The sequence below is a fragment of the Pezoporus occidentalis genome, unplaced genomic scaffold (genome assembly GCF_034315485.1).
Source record: "Pezoporus occidentalis ecotype Australia unplaced genomic scaffold, CSIRO_AGI_Poc_V1 ctg28, whole genome shotgun sequence".
Classification (NCBI taxonomy): Eukaryota; Metazoa; Chordata; class Aves; order Psittaciformes; family Psittacidae; genus Pezoporus; species Pezoporus occidentalis.
Genome location: NW_026914718.1, coordinates 304,648 through 332,637, shown reverse-complemented (window position 1 = coordinate 332,637; position 27,990 = coordinate 304,648). Strand labels below are relative to the sequence as shown.

Below are 27,990 nucleotides of genomic sequence, written 5' to 3'. Positions count from 1 at the left end.
AACAGTATGTTTATAATCCAGAAACAGGAGTTCGTTCTGGGCAGTTTAAAAAGGCCAACGGGAACACAATGGTGTTTGCTTCTTTTATTACGAAAGGTACAAAACCACAGGGTGTAGTGAAGCGATCGTTAGAAATGTGAACTTTTGTTGAGCCAACTTTCTATTTACATACACAAAATTCCCCAAGTGGAACAATATCAAATGTGAGACACATTATCAGAATACCATATATACAGGTTCAGAGATTTAGTATCTCTGTTACTCTATACATGATTGTTACACAACAAGTCAATTCCTATCTTTCTTACACAAGTATTTTAAATTAAGCTTATGAGGCTACTCAAGCAAAACAAAGCAGAATCTGGGCAAAGTTCTGCTATCAGTTACTTTATAAATATAATACAAAATGACAGAGCCAGGTTTTCAGCCAGGCTCAATCTTCTGTTGCGTCAAATATCCCATGCTCCAAACTGATGGAAATAAAATAGTAAACTATTAGTAATCGTTATTGATATCAAACCAGATGTATCTCAGGAGCGGGAGACACACTGGTTCTCAGATTACTGATCAGTTATTAGGAAAAGCAAGTGTTTTTACCTATTTTTTTGTACACCCCTCAAACAGAAAACCCAAATAAAATACTTGAGTTTGCTTTGTGTGATCAGACATTCTGTTAAAACAATCATAATAAGAAAGGACCACAGCACATATTGTTTTTAACTGGGACCAACTACTTAGTAAAATAAGGCACTTCTTCCTTTAATTCAGTCCGCTTCCCTAGACTTTAGTTTAGCTCCATTTTACACAGAGAAGTGATTTTAGCTATGCTACTCGTGACAGCAAAAGGGATGTTGTTAAGAACTGTTGCTCTCCAAGCGTGGATGGCCTCAACAATACCTTCTGGGTTGCTTGAAGCCAAGTCACACAGTGAATATATGGCTGCCAGCTGCACACCCCAGGGAACACCTGCAAAAAGTTAACACAAATGAAGTTTATAGAAACTTTGATATGCAATTAATGTTCCTGGGAAACGTGAACCTATAGATGAGTTCAAGAACTGGAATTAAAACACATCAACAATTGGGATGCTTAAATCCAGAAAGCAGCAAGATGACAACCTGCACACAAATTCCTTAACACCTCATTTCATACTAGCAATTTCCAGTTTTCTGAATTCAGCAGGTTTTCAGTATTCAAAGGGCATAACAGATGCTCACATCTAGTGATTTTACTCTAGTTAAGGGTGATCAACTTTTATGAAAAGTCAGATTTACACAGTGTGAAACAGACATTTACCACTTGGAAGAACCTGAGATTGCAAAGAAGAAAAGCTATACAAGTGGTTCAAAACAACTCCCTAACATCAACCACTGCTTCACTGCAAAATGTGCTTAACCTCTGGAATAATTTAGCAATATAGATCTCTGCTGCCCTAATTGCCCTGCTTTGTCTCACTCAGGAATTCTGACTCTCTTGTTATCATCTCTCAACACAACAATCTTGCTAAGAGCAAGCTTCTGCATGAGCTGCTCAGGTAACAAATTTGATAACTCTTCAAGTTCTCTGAGGCAGTTTATATGCTGTTACATGAAGCAGTGTAATTCCAAGGTGGTTGAAACTATGTCAGATTTGTTCATGGTGTTAAACAAAAGGCAACATGTTTCATTATGAGCATACATGTTTCATTAACTTCAGAAGAGAAAGGGATTCAAACTGAGAGCTGTTTGTCCTGTTACGCACTAACATACAACTGCACAAGCAAGCTGCTTTGGCATTCGTGTCTCAATCTCTGTGTGTCCTTGTTTACACTGGCAAAGCTTCACACTGCAGATGTTACACTGAAGTTCTGCTAAATAAACATTACCTTCCTCTTTTGCCTGCTGTACAAACAGTCCAATTACAGAACTAATATTCTTCACTGCAGCAAGATATCCTTCCTTCAAACCTATCTGGCCCAATCGACCTGAAAGAAAAAAGAAAGGTTACTATGTGCCTGATATTCAGTCAACCTCCTAATTTTTAGATTGATGGATTGTTGAAGTATCAACAGAAAATTCAAATTTCAATGACAAAAATTATTCACTCCTGTTACCATGGTGTCTTGGGAACAACAGCTGTCCTGTTCCTTTTGTGACTAAAGACCCCAAGGCATTTTCCATCAGCTTGAACTCCTACAGGTTTACAATTTGTAAGTGTAAAACTCAAGGAATGCAGTTTCTCTTTGACAAACAATATTATATAGCCTATATACAGCAAACACCTATTGCAGCCCAAAGTTTATCTATTTACCTGAATGCCATCTAGATCCCAAATAAATGAATCTTACAATTGCAAGAAGACATATTATGTTGCAAACAAACCCTTATTTTATACACTTTGCTATAAAGCATATGTAGTTACAATTTCATTTTAAAAACATAGAACATATTGGTATTTGTTATTTTGTAGTGAAAGTAACATCAGAGAAACTTAAGTACCTGCTTTGCACAGGCTGACAAACAGAAAATATCTGCATGGGATTGTAAACTGTTTTTAAGGTGAAAATTGTTGAAAAATGTGAAAAAAAAAATTAAAATCAAGATAAAAAAAAAAGTCCAAATACTTCAATTCACTTTTGAGGCAGGCTGACACTTGCAAAAGACATACTTGCACAAAGCAAATGTGCAACCAAGAATTTAGATTACTTACCAATTAGCCTGAGGATCAGTGCTGTAACACTGTCAGAAATGGACTGAGCGGTTTCAGGCCCCTTTCTCTTCTTTATCCATTTATCCATAGAAGGCCAAAGCACTTTGCTGTGAAAGGTAAGTGAATCTGGTAATCTGACACTGCATGAAGGGGCAGCACAATATTCATAGAATTATAGAATAGTTAGGGTTGGAAAGGACCTTAAGATCACCTAGTTCCAACCCCCCTGCCATGGGCAGGGACACCTCACGCTAAATCATGTCACCCTAGGCCTCGTCCAACCTGGTCTTGAACACTGCCAGGGATAGAGCATTCACAACCTCCCTGGGCAACCCATTCCAGTGCCTCACCACCCTAACAGGAAAGAATTTCCTCCTTATATCCAATCTAAACTTCCCCTGTTTAAGTTTGAACCCATTACCCCTTGTCCTATCACTACAGTCCCTAATGAAGAGTCCCTCCCCAGCATCCCTATATTCATACAATAATGAATGCAAATGGTTCTTCTGTTTACCATCTATTTCCAAAGCTCCAGTTGCATTTTTAATTCATATTCTTGGGGAATTCAAAATGTTCCAAGTATCCACAAATATGAGTTATTTAAAGGTTTTAAACCCAAAGAATCAAAGCTAACTTTCTGAGGGAATCATTCCTGTACTGAATTGCATTCCTGTTCATCTTGTATTCATTTCCCTGCAACACTTGCATCACTACCTCAAGTCAAGAACTTACTCTATTGACTTCATATATGTATCTGAAGTTGCGTTACTTTCAATCGTTATGCTAAGATCTCATGCGAGCTTTCTGTAGGACTGAAAATTCACAGTTCGCATGTTACAGGTAGGATCTGATGCTTGTTTTTAAACCTGAAAGGACCTGAGAGAAGGCTTTTCTAATCCTCCAAATGATGCTAATAGACCTAGTTACCTATTACCAGCCCAGCTCCACACAATCAACTCTGTATGGCTTTAGTTAAACTGCAATACCTTTCACTGAAGCGAATTTGTATTCATTTTAAAAGTCTCTCAGTAAAAATAACTTCTTTACTACTTGAAAGCATAGAACGTGTATAAAAAACTTGATGATTGTGAGCTATTTACATTTCCTTTAAACTCAGTGATTATATTATGCTATAATTAAACAAATGCCGTATCTCTGGAGATTCTGCTGGGTTGTGGAACCTTTACATGGAAAACAAGGGGCTGTCAGATCAGTGTAGGTATAAAAATGAAGTGTTTCAAACCAAGTTAAGTATGGTGGCAGTCCATGCACTGCATTACAGGATTCAAAGAATATTGAAGACATTGAATCTAAGCATGACAAGGATTTTAGAATTAAAATGAGACTGAAATCAGGATAGTATGCTAATGGCTATGGTTACATTTCATGTAACACATGCAAAGTTCCACCCTCATTTTCTTGGGGGGGGGGGGGGGGGGGGGGAAGAGAATTCAACCATTAAGTTCAGAGGAAGACAGTCAATCATTTTATTTCGTTGACAAAAAAATCCACCTCAGAATCTTTCCCAATTGTCCACTGGTAGCTATTTTAGAAACAATTCTTAATATTCAAATGGTTCAAACAGGGTTAATTTCTTGTACCAATACCATTTCTTCATTGATCACTCGTTCCATTTTAAAACAAGGAACACAAACAGAGGAGTCTAGGTTTCATCAGGTTAAACCACGCTCATTTTTAAATACCTATGCAATATTATGTGAAAAGCTAAGTCAATGTCTCAAATTTGGGGGGAAAAAAAAGCCCACCACCAAGCCAACCACAAAAATCCTACACAGGAAAACATCCGAAAGAGCTGCTTGCCACAATACCTTATAACATTGTCATGTGTCCAGTCCCACTTCAAGTGAGAGCAAAGTAGATCAACAGCAAATATGTACTGCCAAGCATCTTCACTCAGATCTTCTCCATATTGCTCACTTGGTTGAAATTCTACTTTTGGACATGACTGCATTTCTAAAAGCAGGTTTGAGACCATAATCCCAGCATCTAAAGAGGAACTCTGGAATTTTAGAAGGTGATTATCTTAATGCATGAAAAGTCACCAACCCAGAACCAAACTCTTTACATAGATTTGATTCTAACTGTCCACAGCATCTTTATACCATAAATTCAACTTTGGGTTTGACTTAACACAAACAAAACCAGTGCATAAACCAAAATCAAGTAACTGGTATTTTTTTTGATGCTTTTTCTAAAAGGAGAGTTTAAGGGGAATAAAAACCCAGACAACAAAACCCCAAAACCCTACACACTCACTCTCTTCACTCCTCCTTCAATTTGGGGATGTTTTAAAATGATTTGCTGATGCTGGGATTTGTTACTGTTTATTGTTCATTAAGAGCTAATTTCCAAGCACCAATATTCAGTAGTTAAGGTAGTAATAACTACTAAAACATGCCATGTGAATCAGTTCTAATTCAGTAGATAACACAAGCAAGAAAATTTAAAACCAAGCATCTTCTGAGTATCTGAATTAGTAAGGAAAAAGTCTTATGTTTATCACATAAACATGCTCAGTACAAAAGCTCATAGCATTGGCAAGTTCTGCAGCACTGCAAGTCACTAAAATGGCATACTTAGACCAAGAAACGAATACCCATTCCACATGAGCTTTACTTTCCTAAGTAGAATAACCTTTTCATGAAATTATGTGTATAACAAATCGCCGATCACAATCCACTTGAAATTTGTCCCTTATTTCCACCTAAGTAAAAAAATACTACAGATAGCATGATGTCATCTGCTATCATCAATATAGGGATTCCTGAGGAACTTCTCCCCAGATATTGCTGCTTTCATATTTCATAGAGATTCATAAAGGCAGGGAGTGCAAATACACCGAATTAGGTTTTTCAGGAACATCTACTGAGAGATACTTGTGTGCATCTTTATTGGCATGACAGCGAAAGCTGCAACCTAATAGAACGGAGAATACACATTCTTTGCTAAACAGGGACTACAGTACAGCATAACTCTGAATAGCAGAGCTTAACGCTACACCGCAGCTGTAATTTAATCAAAAAGGAAACATACACAAGTTCATGCCCCACTGTAAACCTGCACCAAGTCAGGAGGTTTACAGGGGCTGTAATTCCAGTGGTACCAGATTAAATCCAGGGCTGGTTTTAGATCTAAAAAAAAACCCCAAATCATCATGCTTTTTCCAGTGGGTACACCGCCTAAAAGCTGTGCTGACAGCAGTAAGCCTAACTGCCATACCCAGGGCAGTTGTGGAGCAGCATGTTATGATAGGGAATAGATGAGCTATCAGTCAAGATTATTTTGTTCACTTGATACTTACAGAACTACAGCACTTCCACAAAGCAAGCTTGGCATTAATAGGAGGTTTTCAAAACTACTGGGGCCCTGGCCTTCAAGCAAAGAAGCCTGTTACACAAACTCTTCCTCCAGACACAAAGTACCTCTGGCTAGAGCACCTCTGCATGATAGAAATTTGCTTCTACTGATACCAAATGTGTTGCGATTTTTCCTCTTTGCAACACCCCTTCCAGGATGGCAATATGTGCCTGATGAAAACTGACCAATTGCATTATTTGGCAACAGGCTCAGAGACTTGAAGCCAAATCTCAGAAGTCCTTTGGTCCTTGACATTACTCATCCTTCTTTCGCCATCACTACAGTTTTGTACTGATCATGCCAACTACTTATAAAATTTGTTGGGTGATTTTGTCTGGTGATAAATGGGTATTTAGTCTTTTCTCTACAGAAGGATCATAAGTAAAAAGAGATAGGCTCATTGTGAAATTAGCTGTGATAAATAATTACCTATTACACAGAGAACAAGGAAAGAGAGACAAGCCAGATACATACTAAAAAAACCATCCAACAAAACAAAGAAAACCACCTCAAGGAATATCAAAGCCACAGTTCAGAGTGACAGAATTCCCTAGACCAAGAACACTCTGGTCAAAGTTTAAAAACAATCTTTACTTTTAATGTTTAATAGAGAAATTAGTATTTAATATGGAGAACGAGAACAAGTATTGTGTTCTAGTAGGGTGTAGACAACCACAGGAAAAGCCCTGAAGCAACATCAGCTGTGCAGTTGTACAGACTCCATGGCAGATTCACAGGGTACCTTCATACCCTTCATCAGAAGTAAGCTGCTTGAGTGGATTAAAGTACAACCAATGCAGACAGATACTGACAGTGAAAGCAGATGTTACCTGTTCCCAGCTGAGATAAGCACTCAAGCAGGTCAGCATCTCCTCGCTTGCCCTCCGCCTGAGAACTAATTGCATAGCTTTGCTAATTGCACTTTGGAAGATGAATATGTCAGACCATACATTTGTGATAAATAAAATCAATTTCTCTGAGTCTGGAAAGTCTAAGGGGAAATAAAAAGAGAGAACAAAGTAAGTTGTTAGCATTTAAAAACAAAACCCTATTATACTCAGGCATTAAAAGTTATTACACCCTTTAGGAAGTTAACCAGGAAAAGAGGCACAGAAGGCATGTAACAACTGCAGTTCAGGGAAGGGGAGTCATACTGGTACATCTCAGTCTGAGATTAAATAAGGAAAGAATACCCAAGAAAAAAAATCCTCCCCTTAAGCCATCCTCCCCTTGTAATTTCACTCTTTTTTAGGGGGAAAAAACCTGGAGAACAGATCAAAAAAACGATAGACAAGGAGTCAAGAGAAGAGATGATGCAAGTCTTAATGAGGTAGTACTGGCTGTTTATAGTCAACTTGGCAACTGTGTAGCTGGCACATAGCTCACACTTGTGTTGCTGTAGTTCTGATGGGAATTAATATGTGAAACTACATGAAAGAGAAAACCCCAAAATGAATACATTGTAATCAAATCAAACAAAACAAATCAACCCTTGAGATGTGTTTACAGCTGTTCACACTCAAAAAATACAGATGAAACTGGATGAGCTTTAAGGCTCCTTCCAACCCAACCCATTCTATGGTAGCAACACTAAAACCGTAGAACCACCGCTACAGGAATTTAGTCAATTCAAAGTATACAACAGAAAATCATTCAACAGAAATCTGCAGGTAGCTACTGAAGTTTGGATGTTACCCAGAAGAACAGAAGACCATACAAAGACACACAGCATATGGAAGATACAAGAGCACTGTGTCATACTATACCTTCTTTAAGCAGGCTATAGCAGAAAAGGCGAGCTCTTTCCAGGTCTCCCAACTGTCGACAAATTGCTGTATAGACTCGACACAGAGCCTGATTGAAACTGTAATTTGTGGCATTCTTCTGAGCCTTGAGTTTATTGAGAATAGCATGCAGCAAGGACTCTGCTAACTGCTGTAAGGCACAAAAAAGATTGTTTGACTGTTATATACTTGAGAATATTTGATACCATTACAGTGGTATGACAAGTAAAAAGAAGTACTATCTTACTTGCAAGAACACTGTTTGCATACATATAAGAAAGCAGAAAAGTACATCAGATGTGACCAGCAGAAGAAAAAAGACTGAGGAGCAACTTCGCAGAATAAGCATGCCTTAAACAGATGCAGAATGGGACTACTACTGTTTAAATTGTTTAGTTATGTGACTAAAAGCTATCTTCCTTAAACAAAAAGTGAGGAGAGAAATAATGAGAGGTAGAGGAACCCCAACAACCTAATGAAGCACCGTGACTTGGCTACTCCCAGAGAACATTGTCCAGATGTGAGACTTAGTATTTAATCAACAGCAGAGTCTCTTCCCAGATCCCTTACACATCCCTTACACACTGCAGGAGGTGGAGAAGGGGTGTTATTGTTGTGGAACTCAGTGCAAGATGTAAGGAAGGAGAATACTGGGATTGTGCAAGACTTACTATAGGACTTTTAGTGGGGCAGCTAGAACTGGGGAGCAGAACGAGAGGCTCAGGGGCCAGGTGCTGGAGAGGCCACAGGTTTGCAGTGGGTAGCTGCAGACACCAGGCAGTCTGAGTGTTGGCTTCCTGAGGAACCAGAAGGTCCAAGCCAGCTACCTGAAAGACCAGGGGTCTGAGGGTCAGATGCAGGCAAGACTGTATGTCTGGACCAGCTACTGAAGGGATGTGTGTGTACTTCTGGGTCTGTAAGTCTGTCAGATCATGAGATAAGAGGGGAGAACAGAAGTCACCTACCGGGTATACCGAGTGTCTAACTGTTAGCTACTGGAGGGATCCATACTGTCTGTATGTGTGTATGTGTGTACATATATATATATATGTGTGTATGTATATGTGCGCATTTTCCACTAACAGGTTTTCAGTCCTGATCAACCAGAGAAGGGAACAAGATTAGGCACACATAGTGTCCACGTGTGCCTATTAGGAATACGTACTCAGCCTTGCTACAGGCTGGACCTGGAAACATAAAGCTGTTGCAGCCTTGCTTCTATGAAGTTACCAGATCGGGCAACTCCTAACAAAGATGACCTGAGAAGTTGGTAGCAGCTTCTGTGGAGAACTTAATTACATTCAAGAATTGAAACAGGGCAGAACGCTGCCAAGCATCACTTGGTGAATTGCTCTGGTGCAGAGCACAAATTATCTATGAGAGATGGCATTTAAAGTGAATTTTTTTAAACACTGATGCTAAGCAAGTTCTGAGACACAAACCAATGAAAGGTTTTTCCACTGAAATTCATTTGAGCACTGTGATGTAGAATAATAAAGATGGAATGAAAGCGTGCCACTATTGTATATACACTGCAGTATATAGGTAATTGAAGCTCACACTTCTAGAGGAACTCCTTTTACAATTGTTAATGCTATCCACTACAAAAAATACTGCAAAAACAAAGTGGTTTATGTAAGCATCAGAAGAGCAAATGTATTTACAAATGCAGTTTTGCACCTTGGACACCTCTGAACAGTAATTTCTTGTGAAGTTGTATGTTTTCTTAAGTTTTACAAGTTTAGATGTCTGGTAACCTTTCAGGACTACACTTTGCCCCTGCAGATTGCCTGAAAATTGAGAATTCAAGTATTACATGCTTATAACCTTTTCATCTGCACAGAAATCATTATTAAAACACAAGAACCATGCTACTTACCTTGTTTTTTACACCAAATTCATAGACTATTTCTTTCTCTTCATCTCTCATTACTGGAATCTTTGAGATATTGCCAACATACACATGACCTTTAATAACTGGTAACAAGTCAAAACAGGACTCGGCAATTCTCTTCAATGCCAAAGAAACTTTCTGACAGTCAGTATCAACAGCTTTCTTTAGTGGTAGTGATGCTTCTGAGCTGGAACCATGCACTGAGTCACTGGTTTCAGAGTTTTTCTCATGGAAAGCCTCCTGCGTTCCAGAGGTTGTCTCTTTAGTGTTTCCTATAGCAGCAATATCATCGGGCTCCAGCTTTGGTGGTTCACTGTCCAGCCTCAGTCTCTTTGCGCTTCTTGGCATAGATACTGGCAATAGGGTCCGTTTTCCAAGATGATTTGATGAGCTTAAGAACAGCTGCTGATTTTGCCCATCTTTCTCTTGGTCTTTGCTACTACTGAACTTCAAATTGCCCCCAGTTTTAACAAAAGCAGTTGATGTAGATGCAATTGCTTTGAACCCACCAATTTGAGCCACAGGTCCCGGCAAACTTTGGCTGTCTGAAAAAGCACATCGGTTAAGGTGTATGTTGCCTTTGAGGATGTTTAGTGTCCTTGCCCTTGCAGACAGCTCTGGGTACATGGTGTCCAGTATTTTCACTGAGTTCTCCTGAGGGGGAGCTGGAGCAGCACCATCAGCTGCCAACAGAGGAAACCTTCCTGGGACTGGAAGCGCATGCTTTGGAATGGAAGTACAGAATTTCAGGGGTGAGGAGCGAATCCTTCTGCCTAATGCCATTTCTGAGGGTGAGGGAGGAGAAAACAAAAGAGCAGATTTTACTGGTGGCGTATCTGTTAACGGAGACATGAGAGGAGGAATGGGAGTTTCACGCAACGGCGATATCAGGTCATCAAGAGGGGAAAGCAAAGAGGATCGACCAGTAGAAGACATTGCTGGGGACACAGTACAAGTGGCTTTTGGAGGAGTATCCATCAAAGGCAGGAGCAAGGGGGGCAGAGGAGGACCTATCTCTTGCCTGATTTTATTTATAGTCTCAGGTGAGCATTTTTTTGGCATAGAAGTATCAGCATTTGCAAGAACTGCCTGAGTGACTTTGAGAGTCTTTGTTTTCCTTTTACCTTGAGACAGCCTCTTTGATACCTTGGCACACATGGCTTGGGCAGCTGCCTTGGTTGAAGCAGTCAAGACTTCAGATGGTTCTTGCTCTTTACAACACTTCAACCTGTTTCTCTTTTTGAGAGCATCACCCACACCAGATTCTGACTTTAGCATACATGGCTTCTCAAATACCGGGTTTTGTGGCTCAGAAGGCTGCCTAACTTTGTGACAATTGCACTCTACATCACACAGGGCTGGATCTGGAAGAGACTTGACAAATGTATTTCTTCTACTGCTACCATTTAGGATAACATCAGTGTTGTTTTCTCCTGTGCTGCAAGAACTGGAAGTCTGACTACGATTATATTCTTCAGACACTGAGACCCCCATATCAACACTGTGTAGTAGATTTTGCTCTACCTTTGGCTGACATTTTTCAGCATCATTTTCTTCCAAGAAATTGCCAAGTGCTAACATTCTTGTATTTAATCCACTGGTTTTTACCATTTCTGAGAATCTGCTTAACGCCTGAGATACTGGTAATCCATTTTGTGAAGCATTTGGCATCACAGGGCTTTCTTTCGATGTCCCAGTTTTTAACAGGCCTCCCTCACTGTCACTGATGCATTCAGCTCTGTTAGAGTCTACCACACATTCACTGGCACCCTCAGCACTGTCAAAGGTTACCAATACAGACTCTTTTGTCCAGAAGGCTAAGTCTTTAGGATTACCCTCCCCAGCCACAATTGACAACTCATTTGAGGTATCTGGAGAGCTGTTTGTTTCACAGTGTGTATCCATATCCACCACAGTGTCTGCTTTTAGCTCTCCAACTGTCACAGGGCTTCCTGGGTGCATTGCTGAATGAAGTTCAGATCCTTGGCAGTCGGTGTCAACAGTCTCATCACTGGTTTCCAGAGCACACCCTGCAAGCCTCCTGGAAGCTCTGGGTTCCTCTCTGACCATGGGAACACATTCAGAACATTTCACATCTCTGTGTTTCTGTACAGAACAGTCTTTCTCTTCAGATTCATTGCTCTGTTCTGGCCCATCAAAATCAGGTTTAGACATTTTTATGTCATTTTCCCCACATGCCTCAAAACTATTCAGTTCTTTGCTTTCCCCTCGCGCTGTTACTGAACCAGCTCTAGAAGGATCTGTTGTAACCTCCTGTGTAGAAGTCCTGCATCCTGATTCTTGACAATCAAACTTCTGAGGAGGAAAAGTAGTCTTATCAGAAGAGTCTGCGTGCAGGAGCTGCGATTTAACAGGGGCAGGAGGTTCTTTATCAACTGTCTGTTCCTTCTCATCTGGTATTTTCATTTCATTTTGGTGTATGTATACCCTCTCAAGGCAGCCCAGTTCTTTGCACATGATGTCTTTTTCAGCAGATAGGATCTCTGCGCTCTCTTCCAAGCTCTCTGAAGAACACCTACACGCACTGTCCATAACACGATTTTTCTCTCCTCTGTTTTCCCATGTATGGGAAGAAGCAGCAGCCATTTCTGTCACATTAGTTTCAACAAAACTCTCAACTTGCTGAAGATTGAAATTGAGATCAAGAGGCACTGTGGATCCCAAGCCAGCTCCCACTTGCACAGGAGCATCTGTTTCTTCAGCATTTATACAGCCCACCTCAGCAGACAAAGCCAAGCCACTATTAAAGTCCATTTCTGAAGCAGGCTGGCAGATGATCTCTGAAACATTATTTGTCTTCACAACATTCCCTTCCCAGTTAAATGAACTGGAAGACACCAGCTCCTTGCTTTGTTTGTTTATTTCCCCTTTGATGTCATCACATTTAACATTTTCAGTTCCCAAGAACCGATTCAGAGGTTTTGCAAACTGTGCCTCAGAAGGAAGATTACTTTTTGCTAAAACAGATTCAGTGGTATCCACTCCTTCTAACAGCTCACTGCTTCCCTCTCCAAAATCTTCTAGACTAACTTTGACTTCAGTGTCTTGAGATTCAAACACTCCAGAGTTTTGCGTTTTGGACAACCCGTGTTCTAATGCACTACACAGGTTTTCAGGTTGGTTTATTTCACCTTGTATTTCTGGAAAATCTAACACAGAGGATTCATGCTTGGCTACACTGCTTTCAGCACCAGTAACACATGCTGTGCTTGACAGTGCAAGTGTACTTCCCAACTCTGACTTCCCTTCTGATAAATTCCTACCATCATCTTCTTGGTGTGGTTTGCCTTTTAAATATCCCCCCTCCTTCATATCCACTGATTTCCCATTTTCTGCTCTGTGGAGTAGCTCTGATGATTCAGCTGTTTCTGGAATGCTTTCTCTGTTAGATTCCATGGCTAGTGCAGTAGTCTCAGGTCTGGTTCTATTCCTGTCTTCAGTTTTGAGCTGCTCATCTTTTGGAAAGGCTGACAAAGCAGTCCCCTCCATACCTACATGTTTGTCTGTGTCATCCATAGACAATACATTTCCAATTCCTTCAACAGGAGATACAGGTAAGTAACATCCGGAGACTTTAAGAGTCTCTGGATCACATTCTCTGTCTGCTTCATCTTTTACTGCTTGTACACACTGTCTCTCCAGTATCTCTTCACTGTCGCGTTTTATTTCAGAGCACTCAAAGTGTACAGAGATCTCATCAGCTCCAGTGTCTGCCTCAGTCTCTATAATTATTCCCTCCCCATCACGCTGTATCATCAGGTCTTTAGGACACTCTGCTGCACAGAAGGATTTTGAACTACTGGAATCAAACACTACATTTTCAGAGAGCTCTGTCTCACTATTTGCCTCTGCACAGGGTCCTTTCATCTGTATTGCAGCTGGTACTTCTGCTCCATTTTTCACTTCTTCTGTATTTTCCCCTACATCACTTGCCATATTAGTTACTTTGATTACATTTTTTGATTCATTTTCCACCACTTCATTCTGTATCAACACATCAGATTTCTCCTCAGAATCTTCTCTTTGAAGCACAATGCACTCCTCAGATGGCACATGAGGCACATTTTGGGGAACACATACTGCCCTGGGAGCTCCTTTCTCTCCTGATAATCCATCTCTTTCTCCTTTCATTAATTCACCAGGCTCTTCACATGCACCCTCATCATCAACAGCTCTGATTAAGGTTACATTCTCCTCTGTTTGCTCTACCTCACTACATTTTTCCATCTTATTCTGAGGCTTGAAACTCTGTAACATAAAACCAGCTGAAGAACCTTGCTCTTCACAGTGCATGTCCTCACTATCTCCTTTCTGTTCTCTGATGGCTTCCAGTTCATGTGCTGTTACTTCAGTTAGTTCTCTCTTTTCAGCTTCCATGTTCTCAGATTTCTCCTCCAAACAATCATCGTTAGTTTTCATGTTTGTAATTAAAGTAGCACCTTCAGCTTGCTTTGTTTCAGCATCCCCCTCCTCTCTGCATGACATCTTTGGACTGATATGAACATTATTTTCATTCCAACTCAGGTTTTGGGAGACTTCTGCATCAGGACCATGCTCACATGATTTGCTCTGACTGTTACACTCCTCATTGAAGCTCAATGCATTACAACTCTGAGGATGAACTCGATCTTCTTGTAAAATATCCTCCGCTGCAGAAGCACTGCAATCAACTTCGTCATCACTGGAACCTGTGTCTTCTCCAAACAATGCATCCTTTAATAAAAAAACCAAAGTTAATATTCCAAAGCCTGGTACCAGCTTTAAGATCTGCTTTTCTAAACAAATACACTGGTGGCCCTGCCATGCAGTGATTTTGAGAGATTAAAGCTGATCAACAGAACTACATCCTTCTCCATCACCATTCTTCATATCAAATGGGCAGTACCACACCAAAAAGTCAGAGACTTCTTTACCTACCTACTTGCATTCTAAGATTACTGGAAAACAACAGCTGAACAGGTTCCCCTTGACTTTCAAGCTATGGAATTTTGCCATGGAAACCACACTTACACCCAACAGGAGTTGGGACTGTAAGTCTGCAACACTGGAAATGACAGCAGTTGAGACAAGTGTGACTTTGTTTTACATGTACTTCTGAAAAGTATGGTTTATCCCCTTCCACATGCAGTATGCTAGAAGGTAAGAACTATCCATATGGATCTAAACACTCATAGAGAGGCTCTTTCAGTGCATGAGTAACTAATACTGATACTCAAAAAATAAAAAAGCCCAGGAATATCAAATCATTTTTGCAGTAATTACACAACCAAGTTAGTTCCAAGTAAGACACATCCTGAAACTCACCTCTGTTGGTGGTGGTGAAAACTGTACTGGAGAAAGCAGAGCAGGGAGAGGCCTGACCCAATCCAATATATCCATCAAATTTCCACCTGGGCCCTTTTGCTCCTGATCAGAGAAGTCTGAACTGCTGTGTGCCCCATCTGTCTGTATCATCACATCTTCAGTTTTACCCTCACCACTGTGCAGACATTCTTCAGTAGTCCTGTTCTCAATGCAGTCACCTCCAAAAGGCTCAGTACTCACTTGAAGGTTCATGGCTGTTACAGGAGTTTGCTTGCCAGGGCTTTCCAGTGAAGAACACCAAGACAGCATTTTCCCATCACATTTCCTGATCTTTTGGTGGATTTGCACAGTTTCTAAGACACAAGAAGATTGTTAAGAATTTTTTCCCCTCCCACTTTTCTCTATAGAGATAATACATGATAGTAATAAGAATGCATTAGCATCTTTTCAAGTGATGTTCCCATAGATCAGTAATAAGAAGCACTTAATGTCACTTTCAGAAATACTTTCCCTACAGAATTCAGATGCTGTTATCCACAACCAGTTCTTTCTTCATGAGAAAGCTGTATGTATGTGCAAAGAGCTCCCTCCTAAACTAACTTCTGACTTGGATCATTAAGATGATTCTTCCCAATTTTTCTTATCAGGAAGAACCATACTGGACAGGACTGAAGGGCCATACTGCTCAATGGTTTATTTCCGTTTTAGCCCAGTAACTGATGTTCAGGAAAAGCAGGACAAGCATTCGGTGACATTCCCTGCTCAGGCTGCAATTCTCAGCTTAAAGTAACCTGCAGCTTCGAGCCAGCTTGCAGGCCAGTTACAATTATACCCTGCCACAAACACAGTTAGGGAATTCTTAGCTATATTCCTAGTTTTATGATGCAATATGCATAGGCTTTTGAAGTGTTTGTTCTTTAAATTTCAATACTGAGTCTAATCATACAAGATTTTGTCTTTAATGATGTGACTTAAAGCTGTACTCCTACAAACCCCACAACACATCTATGCACAAAGGAGTTTGAACCACTAAGACAAAGCAAGATAATGTCAACTATACCAGTTTTACAGCTATTCTAGAAGAAAGATTCCACTGCAACACAGTCTGAAACTAGATTCATCGGGATCTGTACTAGTAGACTTAACAGGGTGGGGAGACAGGATAACAGTTCACCCTCAAAGCTCTTACTAAGGCAGGATACTTATCCCAGACAGTATCTCTACAGCCTGAATTACAGAAAAACAAAGTGGTAGAGAAAATAAAAGAAAAATGAAAGCATCATAACCATATAAGAAGGAAAATGACACCATTATGTGAAGTTAAAGCATTTCACATTTGCTGTGAACATGCATATGGATAACTACTCACATTATTGTTTTATTATTACACTGTTACAAAATGAAAGCTATCACCAAATAATACGTTTTCTTTCTCTGTATCACAAATATGAAAACTAATGCATTGTCATCTATTACTATTCAGGCAGATTTGAATTAAGAAAATGGCTGTAACAGCTTCTTACATTTTCCAATCCAACTATGTTACCTTGTGTTTCAGATTGGAAAGAGTACTTGCAGCCCATAACTCCCATTATATACTGCAGAGTTGATAGTGATGTATTAATTAAGGAATAAACATGAGAGGTGAGTTTTGACTGCTTAGAAACAGTCAAAGCAGGTGACAGTAAAAGAATCTGATTTCTCAATTGCAAAAGCAGATCACAACAGAACATTCCACTTTACTTGGCTGTTCAAAGTCGTATTTGCAATTACTTCCCAATATTCTAATCACACTTGACCAGGCAAACACCAAGTATTTAAGCCTGTCAAAAAGTGTTACGCAGACACCACCCAGCCTGATGATATCCCAGTAAGACTACATTAAGGCACTTGCGCATTGATAAATTCATTTACTGGAACCCACCTTCTGTACCAGTTAGCCTCCTTTTTTCAGGCCATACCTTATCCTGAATAGAAGCTGAAAGAATGTATCAATTTTTGGTCAGAAAATGAGACAACTTCAAGAAGGTTTCAAGATTTTGCATGCCATCTCACCCAAGACAGGGCCATTTTCCTGCGTCCTTCTTTTTCCTGTTGCACTGTCAATGCACCGCCAGAGTTCTTCTAACAAGAGCTTTATTTTTTCTGTTGAAATACATATGTTTATAAATTGAGGACACCGAGCTCAGAATTTGTGCTTATTTTCACACAGACATGCCTACAGCAAAATACCCACAACAAAAATGAAGATAAAGGACATAGGGGCATTTTGGCTTCAGGAAAGAGGAATGCTAGATGCCACTGAGGGAATGGGTCCTGTACTGACCATAGCCATGCAGTGGACTGAAGGAACAGTTGCAGAAGGCTTTAGCTTTTCCTTCCTATAGTAAGGGTGGCAAAAAAGTTGTAGCAGTCCCCAGAGTAAAATGTAAAAGCAGACTTGAATGTAGCATTAGTGAAATTAAACAGCTTTCTAAAACAACCCAGGTGACATGAACATAAATGGGGACGCAGATCTTTCAGGAAGAAAGTATTTATATCACATTCTTTATGCCCACTCAGTAACTCATCTTAATCTTACCATGGAGTAACAACACATTAAATGTAGCTGAATTAATTATTAGGCCACAACGTCATCTGGAGTCCTAACAGAACCATTGCTGGGTGATGCCAAACCACCTTGTTCCAGAACCAGAAGGGCAGGTGAAGAGCGAGAACCGGATCAAAACCTCAACAAAATACTCACGCACCTCACCTACTTATGCCAAAACTATCATCAGATCCAGCAATCAGGAACTGAGACTACCAGGTTTGTGCCAATTCCGTAAGTCAAAAGCCACAGCAAACTGCTACTACTTCGTAAAGAGATGTATTAAAATAACCTCAGCACATCAGAGGGAAACTTGCCAAGTTCTGCATGACAGCTATGAACACTAACAAGTCCTCATTACTCATAAAGCCTTGCTGCTATTTCAAGCTCATATTAGAGCTCAGACCTTAATTTTAGCATTTTGTAATCATTAAAAATTAAAGGATGAGATTGGGTACCAGTTCAGTAGAATCCAAAAGGCAGGAAGAGTATGCCAAGACACCCAAGAACTGACAAGATGTACCTTTTTCAGAGAAGTCTAATTTTGGCAAGAAATTTTATATGCAAATACTGCAAAGCAAGAAATAGAACAGGGAAGTTCTTCTTTTACCTGAAAATTGTGTTCAGAATCTTTAAACAATTATTTTAAATACTGAAATATTAAAACCAAGTATTTTAGAAGACTGCAAAAAAAATGCAACAAATAAATTTGCTTTAAGTTTGGCCTCTGTACTTTGGAGCGAGTTTAGAAGGAGCTTGCTCCATTACAGTTAGATCCAGATAATCTGTAGCAAATATTTTAGATCACTAGGGGAAAAAGCCAATAGGATAAGAAACAGCTATACATCCTGGATTGCTATTTGATTTACAGAGCCTCACACAGAAATTTTAGTGTCTTTTGCTTTGCATCCTTCCTTTCTGATTTCAATAAGCTCCAAAGACAATGGAATTGCTTGTATTTTTCTCAGTGTTTGGATTCTGGTTTATAATTACATATCAACTGACTTTACAGATACAAGAAACAGACTAGCCATTTTAGTGAATCAAGTATTTTCCTTACTGCAGAACTGAAAATAGTCACCTATTACATCAATCCTCCATCAGTGTTAAATGCTTGTATCAACCACATCTGCTCTCTACATCTACATTCACTCCCTACAACTGCCTGGCAGGAAGTTGTAGTGAGGTGGGGTCGGTCTCTGCTCCCAAGGAACAAGGGACAGGACAACAGGAAACGGCCTCAAGCTGCACCAGGGCAGGTTTAGATGGAGCTGAGGAACAATTCCTTCCCCAGAGGGTGCTCAGGCATTGGAACAGGCTGCCCAGGGCAGGGCTGCAGTCACCATCCCTGCAAGTGTTCACACAGCATGGAGACGAGGCCTCAGTGCCATGGGTTAGTGGTGGCCTTGGCAGTGCTGGGGAACAGTTGGACTGGATGACCTTAAAGGGCTTTCCCAACCTGGCTGATTCTATGATTCTACAGCTTTTCTGTCAGTATCCTCTGTTCCCAAAACTGCAACTCCAGAAGAGCCGCGATAAATTCAGAACAGTTGGCTCACAACAGAGAACAGTCTTGCAAAACATCTTACCTTTGTCTATATCTTTTGTAAGACCTTCACTTGAACTCTGGGTCTCCGCATGCTTCACTGTTACAAAGAGGAGAGGGGGAAAAAAGGAAATGTTCAAATGGCACAATACGACACACAGATCTGAAGGCAGTCAAAGGCAAACACTTACCTTTTCTGCACTTCTCTTTAAGTACACCATCAAGTTTTCCCTGTTGAAATTAAAAAAAATTACTTTTCAGGCCACACATGGTTTTTAGAGCATCGACTCTTAATTAGCATGAAAGCTAAATCAACACTTTAAAGCTTCAGTTATCTCTTCAGGTGAATTGCTATGGTGAGTTACTCAATATCCCTAACAAATGTACTATTTCAGTATCTCTGTTACTAGTTGCTTCCTTCTTTCCTTCCAGCAATACTAAAAGCAGCTTCATCAAAAAGACCAGAAGAGTCTTACTTGTGCCTTCTTTAGCTCGTTTTCAAGCCTTTTCTTCTCAGTTTTCAGTTGTCTGAAGTCCTGGGTATGCTTTGTTGCAGCCTCTTCAAGAAAGAGGAACAAAATTTAAGTTAGAAACTACAAGAAAAGAGAGAAAAATTTAAGTAGTATTGGTCACCAGTTTGCAAATCAAATTATCAGGGAAAAAGTGTGAAATACAAACACTGAAGTTATATTTTGGCTCATTAAGACAAGAACTGATGCATACAACTATGTCACCTTCCACTGCACAATTAGTGCTCCAAACTGTTGAAATACATTCATTACTTTTCTCACTGACTTGCAAGCATGAAGAGTGGGTCATACTGTAATGATACTGTACTGTAGAATAATATACACCAAGTGAAAAAAGAGAGTAAAATTAAGAATGAGGCACAATGGGGTTTTCTGCGTGTTTTAGTCCCTTATTTAAAAGAGGGCTCTGGTTCAAAGATGCAAACATCCATAGCCAACTGCATAAGAAACATGTAGATAGCACTCAAGATCAATAAACAGAGAGCAGTACCTCATCTCAATGTATAATGACAAGCACCTGGTAAGACTGCAGATGAGTGGGAATAAAGAGGACAAGGGAGGTGAGAATTGAATGTGAGGTTCCTAGAGAAATCCTCAAGTAAGAGAGATACTTGAGAGAGCTCCTGAGAGATCAGAATCACAGAATCAACCAGGTTAGAGAAGACCTTTAAGATCATCAAATCCAACCTTCAACTCAGTCATCAGCTTGGCAATTTATACATGGACAGCAGAGAAAAGAGAGACAGAAGCTGCCTGCTGATCAGATCAGGTCACAGAACAAAGCATATCAAAAGAAAGAGCATTAAAAAGGTATCTCAGGTGGTAGGCTGATGAAAAAACAATCATGGGAAAATTTCAGACTGACTGACAAAAGATCCCAGGTTAAAATACAGGGTCTGGGATATTTAACAAACATGGAAATGAACAAAACAGATAAGCTAGTCACTCAAATTGGACCTAATGCAACCTATTTCACAGTGTTTTGTTCTAGCTCTGCCAAAATTTGAGGTTTTGGAGGCAAGAGGGTATAAAAACCTTGCTGTCACATAATGGATTTCCAAAATGCTCATCAAAACAAACACACAATGCCTGTACTTTACAGTGGGACCTGGGGGTTTTCTAACACTAAGATACAAGTCACTCAGCTTGTTGTACTTTAAATTGTGGTAAGCACAGCTGTAAATGTGCCATGAATGAATGTATTTGCCTTGCCAGCTAACAGTACAGCAAATTAAGTAGCAGAATGCTTTATGCATATCTACCCTCTGCTAACAAAACAAGAAAAACCCAGTGCCATGAGGCAAGTGCTTTATCTCTACTTAAAACCAAACCAACCAACCAAGAGCCAATTTCCAGAACATTTAAAAATCAGAAAACACATTAGGATCACCACATGCTTAAATATGATTATAAACATGACTAGAAGAATCCTGCCAAGGTTATTAGAATGCTGGAGCACATGCCCTATGAAAACAGGCTTGTTGAACTCGATTTAGTTAGCTTGAGAGGAAAAAACATCAAACAACTTAGAAGGGATCTCAGAACAGTTTTCCTACACCTACAAGGAGGTACCAAGAAGACAGAATGAGACTGTTCAGTGGTGCATGGTAGGAGAATAAGAGACATCAGTTATAAGTTGAAACACGAGAGTTTCCAACTGGCTACCAGGAAAAGCTTTTTCACCATGAAGACAGTCATGAAGTGAATCAGGTTGCCTGGACAGGCTGGGCAGACTCCATCCTTTGAGGTTTTCATGATCAGAAGTTTCCTTCCACCCAAGATACTCAACAGAAAACATTTTGCAGGAGGGCTGATATAATTCAGAGACTAAGCACCATCCACAGTACTAAACTGCCTTGCTGCTTGGGGCCTCAGTTAGAAAGTTGCAATTACTTCTTTGGGGAAAAAAAGGAATGAAGAAATGGAGTAGGACAACAACACAGTAACAGTGTAGAAAGTTACCTTCAAGTTTCTTCACTTTTGTTTCCAGTTTCTTTCTCCTGTAAAAAAGAAAGCATTAATACATTATTTTCACATAGAGTTACGTTGTATGAAAACCCAGGAAAACAAATAAATCTACCTATTTCAGAGAAAACACGCTTCCTACGCCCAGGACCTGTGAGACCAATGTGCCCCTGCAGTTGAAATCTTAAATCAGTGGCATGTTGCTGACCTTCTTACACAGCTGTGTCTGTTACAGAGGTAAAGTTTGGTCTTCAGAGTGTCTGTCCATTAATCCAGGCACATAAATACACCTTCAGCTACAACTGGGGGTTACAAACACAACTCAAGAAAACTGGCTTCTATGACATAATGCTTAGTTGTAGAGCTTAGTTTTACTCCTTAAAACAATTAAGCCTGGCTTACAATCAGTAAGACCTAAGCAATGAGGTATCACAGATAACCTGCCTCATCACTCACATCCCACAGCTTTTTGTTCTTAATATCCAGGTGTTTACTAAAGCCAAACCAAAACAATGATGCATCCTGAACAGTTTTGAGCTCAGCATTCCCAACCCTACTTTATACGTAAAACACACACAACCGGGAAATAATTGAAAGAAAAAAGTAAACACTTTATGCTGTCCTTCCGCTAAATCCCAATATCCCAGAAACACAAAGTGCCAGAAACTTTTGTGGTAAATAGAGAACTCTGTCCTGGTAAAGAGACGCTACCAGTGGTCAGTGAGCACTCATGAAGAATGTTCTCTCTATAAGCATAGAAATTTTAGCAGAATGTGAAGTATTACTAGGTAAGGTACAAGACCAAGCTCTGCAAGAAGTAAGAGGGGGAATGAAAGGTTGTGAAAATAAGCAGCATCACTCACACAGCATCACTGTTCACTATTTCTTCTTTAATTTTAACATATTCCAGTTGACTCTCACGATAAATCTTGAGAGAACTCTATGGAGAAAGAAAGTGCAGTTAAAATATGCCATCAAAAATAGATGGCAGAACTTTACCTATTCTAATGAATATAGTGCATAGCTAAAAAGGTGTATTCAATGAGAAAACAAGTAAGCTGCAACGTCAGGTTATTCTTCTTTAAAAGCATAAGTTATAACAAATAAATCTGTATCTATCTTTTGAATACGTACTTGCAAGACCTATCTGGATAAGAGCTCACAGCTGAAGTCAAGAGCACAACTATCATACACAACACACATAACCCTGCTTTTTCTGAAAAAGGGCCATAAGGACATCAGCTACTAATGCTTTTTTAGGGAACAGCATTCAAAAACCAGTTCTAACACTGAAGAAAAATTAGGCACAGTGATAAAACAGAGGTTAATATCCTACCTTGTACCAGCATGAAAGAACAAGGAAGAAGGTGGGGTATTTTTTGCAGAAATAATAGTTTATGTCTAGGAAATACATATTTTGAGGTGATTTGAACAGTCAAAATCTTTTATTATGCAGACTAGGTTTTAGATAAGAGACGGAAAAGAAATTAGGAATACACTCAAGTTACTAATAATGGAAAAATCATGTTCAAAATTGTAACAGAAGCAAAATCCTATTCTGCACAGACTCTTGGCACCTTTTTAGTAGTGCAAGTTATAGAGCTCAGTAATCTAAGATCAGAACAGAACATCAGATGAATATGAATGTATCTCCTTCCTTCCTAAATAAGGAAATAAAATGCAAATCATCTGATGAAAAATCATAGGAACTACAGAGCTTCTTGCCTATCTGAAACCTGATGTCATGTCATTCCTTTCACCTAAAGCCAGAACTGCCTGTCACAATGAGCTGGAAATAACAACTGGGTGCATTAAAGCCTGTTCCATTAAGATAAGCATTAAATATATGCATTTCTTTCAACACAGAAAGTACAAGTCACCTTTTTCTCTTCTAACTCAGCTTTCAAGGAACCCAACTCTTCCTGGCACTTTTCCAGAGGCAGAATTTTCTGTAGCATCTGCTCCACTTGGCAACGAAGAGCAGAGATCTCTCTGAAATGGAAAATGTAATTAGAACTGAAGTTACCAAAACCCATGGGTGCTTTCAAACTCAACGTTCTGACTCTTCAGGCAAGTGTGAGTATTTTGCCTTCCCCTAAGGAAAAATGCTGTGAGACACACCCAAAGGCTTTTAAGAGTCCAAGTGTTTTCATTTTTCCATCCAACGTTTTACATTCAAAGGCAACCCAAGATCCGATTTTAAAACATTAAACTAAGGCTAAATCTTGATGCAAGCAGATGGCATGTGCCACTGGAGTACTGCCCAGCTACCTACACTGAAGGGCCAGAACAAGTGCCCCTGTATAGGTAGCACTGTGAAATAAGAGCAGAGTCCAACTGTTGGATCTGGAGGCAAGACACAGTCCTTAAAGTTTATAGGCTGCATCTTCCTCTATAATCAAGTAAAGAGCATATAGCCACAACTCTAAGACAAAATGCTTCATACAAATACAGCCACCACAAATACACTTTCATTTAACCACCACCAAAAGATGAGCTCTGCATCTCCCCTTTGTGACTTTAGACCCTAATTTAACACAGGGCCAAGAAAGAATTTCACACAGGTACTGTAGGAGGACAGATTTCTCTCCTCATCAAGAGTATCTTTGCTAACTATGGCCTAAGAACCACGGTAAAAGAAAGAACTGTATTAAAATCTCAGCCTATACCTTGCTGTTACACGATATCAGACTCCTAAAACTGTCCAAGACACAGAGGACATATCATCTTTAGTAAATAGCTTAAATGAAACTTACCGTTCAGCAAACTGGAGCTGTAAGCTCTTGTTAAGGCAGACAATAAAAAACAGTTTATCAAACATCCCTAAATATATTTCAATCCAATTGCTTCTTGCAAGGAAGTATCCAATAAAGACTTCCACCAATAAAACACAGGACTTGCAGAACTCAGCAACACAGATTTACAATAGTTAATATCAAGTCTTATATTAGACAGAGGCAGATCTTAATTGGATAGATATAATCCCAAAGCCCCACTTTATTCACAAAGCCTATTCAGTCTGTTCTCTACTAGAAGCATCACCTCTTAAATTGAACCTTAAATAAAACACCTCAAGCCCTCTTGTAAGAAATGTTGATATACTAATTCTGTAAGAACACAAGAAGTAAAGGATATCAGTGCATTTCTGTTGATACTCTGTCAGCAAATGACTGCAAGGAAAAAGCAGCAGATATTAGTCATTTTCTCACTTGATTTTGACAATCATATTTTATGATACCTTACACCTTCTGTATTTATCTATAAAGCAAAAGGAAAGATTGACTTGCATTTTTGACAGTAGTCAATATAACTTTTCTGTTTCATTAAGCTATTCAAACCTGAAACCAGGCTGCTTTAAAATAGAAAGCAAAACCAGAAACCAACCAACTGCCAATTACATCAATTTGTAGCCATTAACTACCTGCAGCTTTAAAGAAAAACCCCAACAACCAAAAAAGCATTATCTAGGTAAAGAAACAAAATACATACAATCAAAAAATATACATAGACTCACAAAATAATATCCTAGTTCTCAAACTTATAGGATGTTTTCCTAGGAAATAACACATAAATGTAAGAAAATTAGTTCAAAAAACCCTAAAAAGCTTTAGTCTTTACACTACTCTCTTAGCAGCCATAAGAAGGTAGCCCTTGCTCTGATTCAAGGTGTACAGTGGGCCACAGGGCAGCACCAAGGAGAGTTATTCTCTCCTTCCCTCAAATGCTATGGGTTTAGAGAGAAGAAACACTGCGGAAGTTACCCGAGTACAGAGGGGGCTGCATTACTTTCTCTCACAGCAGCTGAGACTAACCAAGTAAGGCAAGAAAGAAAGGGGCCGAGCTGCAAGTAGTTAAAGGAGAGGTAATTCCCACAGGAAATGTATATGTACAATGGCAGAGAGAAGAGGGACACAAAGTTTGGAGGCAGCAAAAGGAATCTATGGACGAAGAATGAGGGTGCTTTGAAGAAAAGGGTCCCAGCTGCGACAGCAAGGGCTCTCTTAAATACTTTTTGGAAACCAGGATGCAGGACTGGGATTTAGATTCACTAAAGCCAGACTGGGGGAAGGGAACATGAGAAGTAAAATGTTACAATTAGGAGCTGTAACAAGGATATTAGACCATAGTATGGAGGCATACGTAACAGATCTCAGTGTATTATTCCATACAATCATGGTTATTCGGAAGAAGTGGAAGCAACCACAAGAGAGAGCAAACTATGAGAAGCATTTTAGAACCTTACTGTTCTGACTGATGCTTAGCCTCACTTTTCATAGTCATATTTAATCCCAACAGCATTTCACACTTTAATGCTCAGACTAAGTTCTGTTGAAATGTGCTTGACTTTTAGTTCTCATGCTATATCCCTCACAACAGATGAAACACATCTCTTGAAAGAGATGCTTCTGCCATTATACATAATCATACATAAGCTATTACAGCTTATAAATAGCCCTGTTTTACCACAATTACTCACATTTTAGAGCACAAATTAAAAAATACTTACAGTCTAGACTTAGGACCTCTTTGCAAAGAAGTTACTTTCATTTTGAGGAGGGCTTAGTTTCGTGCATTAACAAATATCTACATTCCACAAAACATACTTACTGAATTGCTTTAAGAACTTAAGAGCAACAAAAAGAAAACAAACTTGTGCAATTGTACTTACTCTCCATCAATCATTTTTTGCTTCAGTGCAATTAATGCGGATACATATTCGTTTATATTCTGTAAGGAAGAGTTTCAAGTTGGTAAAAAAGTTTCACCTCAAACCCCAGAACTATTTACATTGTAAATAATCTCCAAAGCCATTGCTAACGTCCTACACAACACAGTTATGCGCCTCTTCTTCAGTTCTCTTAGTGAAGAAGTTAACGCACAATAAATACATTCTAATACATACAGAGAACGCAGGCTCTGCAAGAAAACATGCAGACTTAGATGAGGCTTTACTATAAACACTCTTCAGACTTTGTAGTCATTGCATACTAAAGTCCCCATGACTTTTTCTCTCAAAATCAAATTAAGCTTCGCCAGAACATTACCAATAAACAGCACCCAGCTCATCTGAATCTGCCTATGTCCCAGATTCTCAGTCTATATTCATTCTGTCTCCTTCACCCTCTGAACTCTCAGCAAGGCCTTCCCCTCATTTAAACAGGAAACAAACATTGCCAAAGAGTTATACTATAAAATTGCATGGTTGCTTGGGAGCACTGAAGAAAGGAAGTGAATGATCATAGATCACACATGGTTTGTGTTGGAAGGACCTTAAAACTCATCCAGTTCCAACCCCCTGCCACAGGCAGGGACACCTTCCACTAGAGCAGGTTGCTCCAAGCTCCTGTGTCCAACCTGGCCTTGAACACTGCCAGGGATGGGGCAGCCACAGCTTCTCTGGGCATCCTGTGCCAGCGCCTCAGCACCCTCACAGGGAAGAACTTTCACTTAAGAGCTCATCTCAGTCTCCCCTCTGGCAGGTTAAAGCCATTCCCTTGTCCTGTCCTTATAGGCCCTTGTCCAAAGCCTCTCTCCAGGTTTCCTGTAGCCCCTTTAGGCACTGGAGCTGCTCTAAGGTTTCCCCTTAAGGACCTTCTCTTCTCCAGGCTGACCCAGCCCATCTCTCTCAGCCCGGCTCCAGAGCAGAGCTGCTCCAGCCCTCGCAGCATCTCCATGGCCTCCCCTGGGCTTGATCCAGCAGCTCCACGTCTCTCTTGTGCTGCTGCCGCAGAGCTGGATCAGGACTGCAGGGGGGGGTCTCCCCAGAGAGCAGCAGAGGGGGAAAATCCCCTCCCTTGACCACTGCTGCTCACGCTGCTTTAGACGGTAACACCCTCCCCCAGCATCGAAGCGCACTGAAGAGAATACACCGCGGGACTCACCCGCAGACCCCCTAAGGCACGCCGCAGACACCAGCCCCTTCCCTACATCTCGCCCAGCCAAAGCTCGCCCCTGCTGCTCCTCTCCCAGAGCCCAGTCACTGCGGCACTCGGCGCTCCCCACCCGCCCGTGGACACCAGCAGCCCGCCGCCCCCTCAGCGCCCGGGGCCCTCGGCCCGCCGGTACCTGCTGCAGCAGACCGCAGTTGGCGCAGGCCACAGCCGCTGCCGTCCCGCCCGCCGCCGGCGGGGTCTCCCCAGGCATCATCGTGAGCGGCCCCGCCGACAGCGGCACGGGGCGCGGCCCGGAGGCGTCACACGTCGCGCCACCGCCTCAGCAAGGACCCAGCTCCCTTGCGCCTTCCCGGGGGTGCAGACATCGCTGCCTGAGTAGCGGCGTCCGAAGGACAG

General features: G+C 40.5%; 1 protein-coding gene across 5 annotated transcripts; it reads right to left on the bottom strand.

Moving 5' to 3' along the window:
• Nucleotides 1-69: 69 nt before the first annotated feature.
• On the bottom strand, nt 70-27,990 carry ICE1 (interactor of little elongation complex ELL subunit 1). Of its 5 annotated transcripts, none has more exons than XM_062625318.1 (20): nt 27,767-27,986; nt 26,370-26,428; nt 24,836-24,870; nt 24,457-24,475; nt 23,581-23,692; nt 22,564-22,640; nt 21,698-21,735; nt 19,682-19,764; nt 19,397-19,436; nt 19,249-19,305; nt 17,125-17,214; nt 16,994-17,047; nt 15,070-15,422; nt 9,730-14,478; nt 7,833-8,001; nt 6,897-7,057; nt 4,518-4,708; nt 2,689-2,795; nt 1,865-1,963; nt 70-966 (listed from the first exon to the last, which is right to left on the bottom strand). In XM_062625318.1, exons 1-20 carry the CDS (start codon nt 27,845-27,847, stop codon nt 785-787), a joined length of 6,756 nt encoding a protein of 2,251 aa, XP_062481302.1. In that variant the 5' UTR covers nt 27,848-27,986; the 3' UTR covers nt 70-784. The 5 variants fall into 5 exon arrangements, with proteins under 5 accessions (XP_062481302.1, XP_062481305.1, XP_062481304.1 ...); XM_062625321.1 differs by having other exon boundaries at nt 7,833-7,998; XM_062625320.1 differs by lacking the exon at nt 24,457-24,475 and having other exon boundaries at nt 23,581-23,706; nt 24,831-24,870.